Source organism: Haematobia irritans, chromosome 2 (assembly GCF_050003625.1).
Source record: "Haematobia irritans isolate KBUSLIRL chromosome 2, ASM5000362v1, whole genome shotgun sequence".
Lineage (NCBI taxonomy): Eukaryota > Metazoa > Arthropoda > Insecta > Diptera > Muscidae > Haematobia > Haematobia irritans.
Window position 1 is genome coordinate 99938429 of NC_134398.1, and position 12661 is coordinate 99951089.

Here is a 12661-nt window from a genome sequence, read left to right on the forward strand (position 1 = left end):
CGATTGATGTTGTTATCGAAACGAATTACAAGTAACCCCCCAGGACTAGTCCCTGATGTGTCCCAGTTCTGGTCAAAACGTATGGAAGATACCGGTCACTTTAACATGGGTTTGTCATTGACGGGTAAATTTACCAAAGACAGGTACTCATGAACCAGTCTCGGACAAACTCTTGGGAATCTGTTTCTATGTAAAACTTTCGAATTATGATGAACAGTGTTGGACTGTCGCAAAAGTCGTAAACCTAATGTAGAACTCCTAATTTTGAATTAAAGAAATTGTGGATATTTTTAATTCAATTTAATTTAGTTAGGCTCCCGAAAAAAAGGTATGCACAAAATACTTTATATTGTATTTATTCAAAACTACTAGATATACATCTTTCATTCGCAACTTCAAACTATTCTTGGTTTTTGTGGTACATAACGTCCATCCAAACTTTAGTTGCATCAGCAAATGACTATACGAACAGAAAAAACATGTTTGAATGTGGTTGCCGCATCCATTTAATGCTTATCTATAACATGTAATTGTCGCGAAAATCATGTAGTTTGTCTTTGTGAAAAGAATTTTCTAGCCGAGAAAAATGTGTGATGGCAATAAGCGTTTAAATGGTTCTCAAATGCTGCAAACATGTTCTATCATGGTTAGGAAAATCATGTATGTTACCTGACCATTCAATTTTTTGTAGGGAAAACATTTTTTTATCGGATACGTATAGATATGTCTAAAACCATTGCACGGTAATAAAGACCATGTACATTTTATTCGTGATCATTTAATTTTTTAACTTTTTTGCATCGAAAAAAGTTTTATAAAAACTTTGAGCATGTACTCATGATTTTCATTTTGCGAGTCAGTTGAGTGTTGGTTGTTGCTTACAATAGACGGAATACGGATTTGCTGCGTTAATTTATTTATTCATACATGGAACGTGGTTTTATGTGAACATACAAAAAGGGAAGTGTAATTGAGAAAATGTACCTGTTTTTTGTTCTGCATTTTTCTATATTGTATAATTTATTTTTATTTGCATTTACATGATTTCTGCGATTGTATATTTGATGGGCACGACGTAAATATGAAATGATGACTTTGAAATTGGGCCAAAATATAGTACATAAAAATATGTGAAATTTTTTTGCATGGCATTATAAATACAAATAAACAAGGAATTAGTTAATAAATAATTAAAAATAAAGTTATTGTTGTGTGTTGTTTTCTCAAGTGGCGTCCTTTTTTCGCCGACGAAAACAGTTTTTCGATAAAGGGCATAACATTTTAGATTGTGAACATGTTCTTTTAACTGGGAGAAAAACATTTTTGACGATTACCATAACATTTTAAATCGTGACCATTATCTTTTAATTCAAATAAAATTCTTTTTATCAATATAATAACATTTTAGATGACGACAATTATAGTTTTCTTAGAACGATGTTCACTGAGCCAACATGGTTGCAAGTGCAAATGTGACATGGTCACATTTCTTCTCTGTGTGTAGCTACAATTTTGAAAATTTTTAATTAGTATGGAAATTCACGTATGCAAGACTTAAGTAATATTCCTTCCTTCCAGTTTTTGCAGAAATTTGTGCAAGGTTAACTATGAGCGTGTACACGCACAGAAAAACCATGTTTGGACATGGTTGCCGCATCCATTTAATGCTTATCTGGAGCATGTAATCGCCGCGAAAACCATGTATTTTGTCTTTGTAAAAATAGTTTTCGAGGGGAGAAAAATGTGTGGGCGCAACAAGCATTTGAATGGTTCTCAAATACTGCAAACATGTTCTATCATTTAAATGATAGAATTTGAGACCATTAAATGGTGGGGAAAATCATGTACCTTACTATTCAATTTTTTGACTTTTTTACAGGGGAAAAAGTATTTTTATAGGTTAAGTATATGTGTAGAACAATTACATGGCCATAAAGACCATTTACATTTTTTCGTGACCATTTAATTTTTTAACTTTTTTGAAGCGAAAAGAATTTTATAAAAACATTGAGCAGGTACACACGATTTTCATTTTGCGCGTCAGTCGCGTGTTGATTGTTCCTTGGAATGGACGGAGAATACGGAATTATTGTGTTTTGCGTTAATTTATTTATTCAGAAGAGGCACGTGGTTTTATGTGAACACAAAAAAGAAAAGTGTATTTGAAAAAAATGTACCTGGTTTTTGTTCTGCATTTTGCTTATGGTATAATTTATTTTTACTTGAAGTTTTATGATGTCTGCGTTTGTACATTTGATGGGCACGATGTAAATATGGAATAATTACTTATTGTTGAAATTGAAATAAAATAGAGTGTATAAAAATCTATATCTGTTCATAAGCTCGAAAAATAATTGTATAATTATATATGATGTTTGCTTGAACGGCATTATAAATACAAATAAACAATGAATTAGTTTATAAATAAATAAAAACAAACAAATAAAGTTAATTTTGTGTTTTCTTTTCTTAAGTGGCGTCCTTTTTTCGGCGATGAAAAAAAATTTTTTCATAAAGATGAAAACATTTTAGGTTGTGACCATATTCTTTTAACTAGAAGAAAAACATTTTTAATGAATGGCATAACATTTTAAATCGTGACCATTGTCTTTTCATTCAAACAAAATTATTTTTGTCAAAATATTAACATTTTAGATGAGGACAATTATATTTTTTTAGAACCATGTTCACTGAGCCAACATGATTGCAGGTTAAAATGCTACATGGTCGCCGCAAAAATAGCTCCTATCATATTATTTTGCTCTTCGAATATGATTGTGACAATCATGTTTCTTCTCTGCGTGTATACAAATAATAATATAATAATATAATGCAAATACAAGAGAACGAAACTGTGAAGCGAAACTGCGTCAGTATAACCGTCAAAATAACCCTCATTTTATAGAACAGTTCTATGATTTTTTGAAAAAGGCTGCCCATTTCATTGGCACTTGTGAGCATAGATATCTCAAATCTCACCACTTTTATTTTATTCATTTATTATTTTTTTTTTTTGGCATCTATTTTTGGATGAATATATTTTTTCCATTAAAAATCAACAAAAAATTAAAAATTATCGTAATTTACAAAAACCTTCCCAAAATAACTTCCATGGAATGGAAAAACTCAAATGGCACAGACTCAAATCCCAGCGGGGATGAAATTTATTTTTTTTTTTATTTTTATTTTTTGTAAATATATTCCCTAAACCACATAGTGGCCAGGGTATTATAACTTTGATTTGCCAAAAAATGTGCCAACCAGAAATATTGATTTTAGACCCCATACAATCGCCCCGATCGACAGAATCATCTCCTGAGTCGATCTAGCCCTTGGTGTCCGTCTGTCCATGTATTTGTTGTTCGCTGGATTCCGGTCGCAATTATTATCCGATTTTGATTAAATTTGGTATATGGCGTTCTTTTTACACAAGGACGAACGCTATTGAATTTGAAAAAAAATCGGGTCAAACTTAGATATAGCTCCCATATATATGTAGCGCCCGATTCCGATAAATGGGGTCAGATTGCGCTAATTTACTAACCGATCGTCGTCAAATTTGCCACAAGGTAATCCAATTTACTGCTCTTTAAGTATGCAAAATCGCTTCAGATTTAGATACAGCTCCCATATATATGTATCGCCCGATTTTGACAAATTTGGCTTTAAGTTCTTTATTTATTAACTGATCTTACTCAAAGTTGGCCAAATCTAATCTTCTATAGTACTTACTATATGCGCAAAAAATTATCGAAATAGGTCCCATATATATGTATCGCCCGATTTTTCCCAAATTTGGCCGTAAGACTCTTATTTATCAATCAATCATACTCAACGTTGGCTTACTCTAATTTTCTGTAGTTCCTACTATATGTGAAAAAAATCATGGAAATCGGTTCAGATTTAAATATAGCTCCCATATATATGTATCATCCGATTTTCCAAAAGTTGGTCATAATAGCCTTATTTATTAACCGATCTTACTCAAATTTAGCTTTCTGTGGTATCGACCAAACCTGCAAAATATCGTCCAAGTCGGTTCAGATTTAAATATAGCTCCCATGTATATGTAGCGCCCGATTTTCAAAAATTTACCATTAATAACTTTATTTCTAACCATAATAGCCTTATTTTTTAACAGATCTTACTCAAATTTAGCACAAAATAACCTTCTGTGGCATCAACCGAACATGCAAAATATCATGCAAATTTAGATTTCAGGGTTATATAGCTCCCATACATATACATCCAAAATTCGGTCATAATACTTTTAATAAGTAACAAATGTTATTAAAATTTCAAATGTTGAAGTGTTAGCCGATCGTAACTAGACTTACATGTAGCTCTTACATAAATATATTTCCCAAAATTCACAAATTTGAATTTATTACCCTTACTAATTGAGCGATTTCCTCTTTTTTAGTAATGGACTCAATATTAGTGGCATACTAACTCTGTAGTGGCGTAATCAACTACGTATACGTATATTAGAGGTGTGTACGTGAGTAATATTTTGCTCACGCTCACGCACACTCACGACGGTGAAATCTTATTCACGCTCACTCACGCACGACATTTTTTTGTAGAACTCACGCACGCTCACGAAAAGAAAATTTGTTCTCACGCACACTCACGCACGAAAATCGTTTAAATGTCGTGACTCACGAAAAATATCGTGACTAACGAAAAATATCGTGACTCACGAAAAATGTCGTGACTCACGAAAAATCTCGTGACTCACGAACAATATTATGGTAATTTACCTATAGAACCTGTCTGAAAACATGAGTATGATTAAAATCGAGAGCGTTATAAAACTCTTAACACCTAGGATGTCACTAAAATTATAAATGAATTCAATTCCTAAGCATTTTATGTTCGTAAGCGGCATTATTTTCGTGAGCGTGTTTTTCCGAAATTCGATACTCACACACGCTCACGAAGATATTATTTTCGTGAATCACGCTCACGCACGACATTGGGTTGGTTAATCACGCACACTCACGCCGTTGCCCTCAGCGTGACTCACGACTCACGCGAGAGTCACGAAAATTTTTGGTGAGTCACGACAATTTCGTGTCACTTACACACCTCTAACGTATATCGTATAGCTCCTACTATCAGACAATTCTGTCCTGATTGTGGTAAAACTCCCATAAACATGTACCCCTTAATGTTCTTAAATATGGAAATGCGGATTATGTTATCTCGCAAACCTATACCATTGGTACCCCGTAAAACAATGTTTACTATTTCAGTAGGGGTGGTTTAGGGTGTGATAATTGCGTACTTTCTAATACTTGTCCAAAAGGACTGCATCGGAAGAGGAAAAAATCGATAGGTAATCCCGGGGTGCACTTTGAAAGAGGTGTTTGTGAACTTGTCCAAAAGACCTGCATCGGTAGTGGAAGAAATTGTTTGTGGAACAACTTCCAATTTTTTTGCTGAAATCCCAGCAAAAAAAAGGTCGCCCTAAAAGTAGTGAAATGTTCTTTTTGGATCCGGAAGGGGTGCAAAATTGGCGCAGAAGCGATGAATTTAACATGGGTTTGTCATAGGACGGATGTCCACCATTGCAACAGCCTTGTTTCACTTCTTATGGTATGATCAGAATTCAGTATGTAAGATGTGTTTTAAATATTTTGTGATATTTTGCCAAATAAATATTTTTTATAACGGTTTTCGAATTTTTAGTGCATTCAAACGCTTGCCTGACACGTTTGAACTCATCCACAAGTTTACTAGAATCGATTTACCATTTTTTGACATAATTTAAATAACTTGTACCATTTTTCAACCTATTTAAAACAAAAACCCAGACCCCTTCCTTAACCCTTTCGACCCTAAAGTTGCCTGTTGGCAACTTTTTGTATTTTGAGGCTAACTGTCAGCGTTGTTTTTGTTCTTGTTCAGAACAGGTTGGCTGATAAGTCCCCGGTCTAATAAAGAAAAACACATTTTTTTGTCAAAATTCGTTTTTATTATTCAACACAGTTCCCTTCAAGGGCGATACAACGATTATAACGACCTTCCACTTTTTTGATACCATTTTGGTAGTACTCCTTCGGTTTTGCCTCAAAATAGGCCTCAGTTTCGGCGATCACCTCTTCATTGCAGCCAAATTTTTTCCCTGCGAGCATCCTTTAGGTCTGAGGACAACGAAAAGTCGCTGGGCGCCAGATCTGGAGAATACGGTGGGTGGGGAAGCAATTCGAAGCCCAATTCATGAATTTTTGCCATCGTTCTCAATGACTTAGGCACGGTGCGTTGTCTTGGTGGAACAACACTTTTTTCTTCTTCATATGGGGCCCGTTTTGCTGCGATTTCGACCTTCAAACGCTCCAATAACGCCATATAATAATCGCTGTTAATGGTTTTTCCCTTCTCAAGATAATCGATAAAAATTATTCCATGCGCATCCCAAAAAACAGAGGCCATTACTTTGCTAGCAGACTTTTGAGTCTTTCCACGCTTCGGGGACGGTTCACCGGTCGCTGTCCTCTCAGCCGACTGTCGATTGGACTCAGGAGTGTAGTGATGGAGCCATGTTTCATCCATTGTCACATATCGACGGAAAAACTCGGGTGTTTTACGAGTTAACAGCCGCAAACACCGCTCAGAATCAACACGTTTTTGTTTTTGGTCAAATGTGAGCTCGCGCGGCACCCATTTTGCACAGAGCTTCCGCATATCCAAATATTGATGAATGATATGACCAACACGTTCCTTCGAAATCTTTAAGGCCTCTGCTATCTCGATCAACTTCATTTTACGGTCATTCAAAATCATTTTGTGAATTTTTTGATGTTTTCCTCGGTAACCACCTCTTTCGGGCGTCCACTGCGTTCACCGTCCTCCGTGCTCATTTCACCACGCTTGAATTTTGCATACCAATCAATTATTGTTGATTTCCCTGGGGCAGAGTCCGGAAACTCATTATCAAGCCAAGTTTTTGCTTCCACCGTATTTTTCCCCTTCAGAAAACAGTATTTTATCAAAACACGAAATTCCTTTTTTTCCATTTTTTTTCACAATAACAAAAGTTGCTTCACAAAAGACGCTCTATCTCACAAACTAATTGACTTACAGACGTCAAATTTTGACACGAATCATTTGAAGGTTGGTACTATATAAAAATAATATGTATTTAATACTAGCGACGCCATATGTGTCAGACCGGGGACTTATCAGCCAACCTGTTAAAACTGTAACGGTATCGAAAGTTACAAGTGTTCTCTTTAAGTTGAATTAAAAAACAGCTAATTTGGCTATCATTTAGCAAGTTTATTTTCATCACTACGCACGCGACTCAAGAAAAAAAGAAAAAAATTAGATTTTTTTAAATTACAGAAAAGTATTGAACGTTTTTATTAAATCTGTTGTAGTACATATCAAATAAAATATTTGTGGAAGTCAAATCTTAGAATTGCAAAAAACAACAAGTGAGAAATTTTTAAAATTGAAAAGTTGCCTGTGGGCAACTTTGGGCAATTGTGGTAGTAAAATTACATATTTTTGGACATGGGCCCTAGAGAAAAAAGGTTTGAAAAACAATAATATTAAACAAATTTTGAACTTCGATTGGGGTGTCCCAGTGACGAGGAATGCGACAATGATGTGGAAGACATCTGCAGTGCTGAGGAGGAATTTGAAAGGAATCGTAAAAAGGGAAGAAGCCATAGATATCAGCCTTCTTGGCAACATACTGGTATACTAGCATGAATATTGGCGCTTTACTATACTTTGGTTTTTTAGACTTCCGGTTAAACTGGCTGGGTTCAGAACAAAAAAAAAACATTTTCGTGAACCACGCATGATTCACGCGAGCCGTGAATGAACTTTAAACTAAATCTCGTGAATGTGCGTGAACGGGACTAAACAAAAGTTTGTGCGTGAGCAAAAATCAAATTGTGTTCGTGATTTGCGTGAGTAAAATTTATCCGAAATTACGCTCGCGATTAAAATTCACGTTCACGATCCAATTTACGCTCACGATAAAATTGACGTTCACGATAAAATTCACATTCACGTTAAGACAGAGACAGAAAAAATCACAGTCACGAACAAATTCACGTTCACGATTCAAACTCACCGATTTTATTCACCTTCACTGATTAAGATTTCAATAGCGTCCATTGTTTCATTGTAAAACATATTTCAATTTTTCTAATGGTTCCGTCGTGAGTTATGAATGTTACTTACTGATCAATAACTGCAGCGAGTCATGAGATTTGCCGTGAATCACGCCAATTGTCTTGTTTCGAAAATTTTCCTGGGTCACGAGATTTATTGTGAATTACGAAAATTGTGGTGAATCATGCGGGAACGTGAGGCAAAAACTTTGTTCGTGCATGAGCGTGCGCGAGTATAACTTTTCATTTCGTGAATTTGCGTGAACGTGAATTCCTACCAAAATGGCGTCGTGAATACAAATATTTCTTCATGAATGCTCGTGAGCGTAAGTGAAATTTCACTCACGCCCACATCTAAGTATGTATTTACTATAATAATAACAAAAACATTCTCTACCGCCCAAACGAATGGGCGTGGCGACCCGAAATTTTGGCTAGACGCTTCTTAAATGACTTAAACATAATTTAGAGTATAAATTTTTTTTGCGATATCTATAAAAATTCGGGGTCGAAAGGTTTAAGTTAAAATTAACTAATTTTGAGAAAAGTTAAACTTCGTATAGCACCAAATACATTTTCATTTGTTTGAACGATGTGATTTTCGTAGAAATTAGTAATAATGCAACCTATATATTAATTAACATTTTTCTATATTTATGTACCACTATAATACAGAATCAAAAATTGACCTGAATTGAATTCATATATGGAATGATTTTATTGAACTTTTTTCATTCATGTGGACAAATCTTACATATTTTTGGTAACCCTTTTATTTTAAAATTATAACTCCTTACTTATGTTTTTAAATATAGTTTTAGTTTTTTTATATTGACCCATATTTTCTTCAATAAAAGACATGTTTTATTAATATATTAAATATATTTACTACGAATCGACAGCCTCAACTGGCCTTGAAATATTAGTTTATTTATACACTATTTCCAATTTCCATGTAATGTCACCTTTTCTCAATTGTAAAAAGTAATTTTTGCAACTTCTAATAAGTTGCCGCCTAACAATTTTGCCCTTTTACAATTTCAATCTCTGCAAATATAAGAAAATCATAAACCAATTTTTCGCAAAAGGTTGGCGTCAATTAATGTTATCTCATAATTGAAGATACCAAAATTTAAGACGAATGAATAGTTATTATTCTGTTGTTGTTTTTTCCTATAAGGTTTCTTTATACACGCACATTGATATACTTGTCTTGTTTTGTTATTGATTTTCAATAATAAAAAACGAAACATTTACTCACACAAGGTCGTGGGTTCGATTCCTGCTTCGACCGAACACCAAAAAGATTTTCAGCGGTGGATTATCCCACCTCAGTAATGCTGGTGACATTTCTGAGGGTTTCAAAGCTTCTCTAAGTGGTTTCACTGCAATGTGGACTCGGCTAGAAAAAGGAGGTCCCTTGTCATTGAGCTTAACATGGAATCGGGCAGCACTCAGTGATAAGAGAGAAGTTCACCAATGTGGTATCACAATGGACTGAATAGTCTAAGTGAGCCCGATACATCGGGCTGCCACCTAACCTAACCTAACCTCACTAAAATATCGATTACAGGTATATTCAATTCAATTTCCTATAACAAATTCTAACAAGTGTGTTTTCTTAAGTTTTGAAACGATTGAATACTTCTTAGCAGAGTTACCGTTGAAAACTTGAAATGAAACGGTCGCAAAAAAATCGCGTACTCAAAGAAAGATCGCACAAAAAAGTCGCATAATGAGAAAAAATACACTGAAAAAAAACAGTGAACCCACCTGGAAAAAAAATTTTGGTTAATTTTAGAAAATTTAGATTATTTTTAGAAATTTTTAACTAAACCGTATTACAAACGCTGACATCACGCCGATATCACAAAAATAAGTAAATATTTTTCGACAAATTGAAGAAAATTTGTTAGACATAATTAATTTTTTTCACTTGTTAAAGAAAATTTTGTAGCTTGAAAGAAAAAATTGGAGTTCAAAATTGCAAGAATGTCTTTAGTGCCATACGAAGTTAATGATGGGCTCATTTGTAGTAAAATTTACAAATTTAAAAAAATTATGAACTATTTTGTGAGAAGTACGAATTTAGTTAATCTTTATGCTTCATTTGTGTATAATTTTGTTCCTGTTTTTTAGTTAATTTAACTAACGTACGCAAAAAATTATTAGAGTAAAGGAAACTTTCTCCAAACATAGTAATTCCATGAACTCAAATAAAGTTAAATTGGCTTTAGTGAAATAGAGGGTTCACTTTTTTTTTTGAGTGTAGTCGCATTCATTTGTGAAGTCTTTTTATTACAAAAACTATTCTATAAATCAACACAAAAACAATAAAGGAACAGTCCTTTTAACAAAAAAGATATTTTACCAACTTATTGTATCATAAAATCCAGTAAAACGTAAACTTGTAATAAAGTAAAAATTGATTTTTTTTGTCTTTCCTAAAATTAGCAGAAATGTAAGCGAACAGCATCCAGTACCAATTTACCATCAGCCAATTACAAACTTTTAAATCAATTAAATTAACAAAAACATTTATTTTTTATACTACACCTCTAATTGACTCTGTGAAATATATTGCACTATGAATTGTTTATGGCTAACTCAAATTTTTTACTGGGAAAAAATCCTGAAATGAAATTTCTCTATTTTTTCAGTTTTTTTTTCAAAACAACACTACCGCAAATCGGAAGAAAATTCCGAAATCGGTCATCATTGCGGTGACAGATATAAGTACATCTCATTAGGTGACGGATATAAGTACATCCCATATAAGAAAAATAAGCATATAAGAAAGTTAATAAAGAATACCAAACTGATATATAATTATTGTCTATAAGAAAAAAACGCATACAAGAAACAAATAGTGTGTGTTTTTCCGAGTTTCTTATATCCGTTACCCACTGTAGCAAAATAAACCAAAGGAGTGTCTCTTATAGTCTTAAAAGTCTTCTTCTTACTGAATTTCAACTTTTGCTATTGTTAGGCAAAATTGGACCGTTTCAAAAAGTTTACTTTTCCAAATTTTAAAAAGTTGAAATATTTGTGTTTTGATTCCGATGTCAAACTATGACTATGTACAACCATAAATTATTTTTAAGGCATTTTTCTTCGAAATTTGGTCCACTGGAGAGAAGAAGAAAATTGCAGAAAGGTTGCAAAATGCTACTAAAGTCGCACAACGGTAACACTGCTTCTTAGTACGAGTGAACTAAAATATTTTTCTATGCTAAGTATTATTCATATATATGACTAGCAAACTCCGTTGGATAATTTACAACATTATCTGGATTTGTTACGGAATCAACGGATTTGTATGTTACCAAATCGCCAGAAATTTTTGATTGAATGGTGAAATTCAGTGCGTGTACATCATTATTTTTTGCCGCAAGAATTGCTCGTTGACTTAACCAAGCATAATTCTGATAATTCTCACTAATATTTGGGAATACATTTTCAATAAGAGCTATTTGAGAGTCTACGAATTGGCAAAAGTCGTTGGTAAGAGTAATTAAACCAGTTGTCGCATCAACTGGGACTTTTCCATTTCCAATAGCTAACAACTTTGATCATTCTGAAGTTGAACTCTCATATTAGCGGTTAGCGATAATGTTTTTACGTCATTCCATAAAGGTGATGCCTTCAGCCAAGCTTTCAATTCATCTGCAGGCGTTCTACGGGGAATTACTGGCAACGTCTGCCTGAAATCGTCTGCCAACAATATCATCAAACCGCCAAAGATGTTGTTACTTCGCCGAAGATTCTTCAGTGTGAAGTTAAGTGCTTCATGTGATTTCTTATGTGCCATTGTGCACTCATCCCAAACAATATGCTTGTATTGCATCAACAATTTTCCCATTGCACTGGATCGAGAAATATTGCAATATGGTACAATGAATTTATTTCCCATCTCAATATCTTGAGTTTTGACTTTAACTTTGATAGTTCGGCCACTATCTTCTTTTGAACTCCGACGATAAACTGGATATCCCTCGTTACCTGTGACTGTTTCAGCAACTGCCGGTCGCGGATATCGTTTTGTGCACTTTCCATCAGCCATGCAAGGCGATAATGGATTTAATGCACCGCACGGTCCATGCACCATCTGTGTTGTCACAATGTCGTATAGATGGGGATCAGTAACTGGATCAGGAATTTCAGCGGATATGATGTCATCCACTTCATTTGAATGTAATTTGTTCAGCAACAAAATTAGTATAAGAGCATGCGGTAGTCCACGCTTCTGCCATTCCACCGAGTACATATAACAACGTGTGTCACCAAAAACTCTATACTTAGTAAGGACATCCATCATAACCTTGAGTTTTTGCTGAAATACTACGGCGATTATGTCATGGCGATCTTGAGGTTTTTCGCCCGGTTCCAACTCACGTCCAATTTCCGTCCACTTCGGATTGCATATGAACGTAATAAATAAATCCGGAGTTCCATAATTTCGCACGTACGTCATAACTGTTGTGTTCCCTGCATATTGCACCCCACATTTAGCTGATCCACCATCGACG

The 12661-nt window shown here is 34.3% G+C and overlaps 2 protein-coding genes across 9 annotated transcripts in view; one reads left to right on the forward strand and one right to left on the reverse strand.

Annotated features, from left to right (window-relative positions):
- The window catches only part of TTLL4A (Tubulin tyrosine ligase-like 4A), a 673269-nt gene that overhangs the window by 614272 nt on the left and 46336 nt on the right, over positions 1 to 12661 (forward strand). The gene's annotated exons all lie outside the window — the stretch shown is intronic.
- LOC142227591 (uncharacterized) lies at positions 11692 to 12447 on the reverse strand. The gene has a single exon (XM_075298085.1). The coding sequence runs from the start codon at positions 12445 to 12447 to the stop codon at positions 11692 to 11694; it is 756 nt and encodes a 251-aa protein (XP_075154200.1).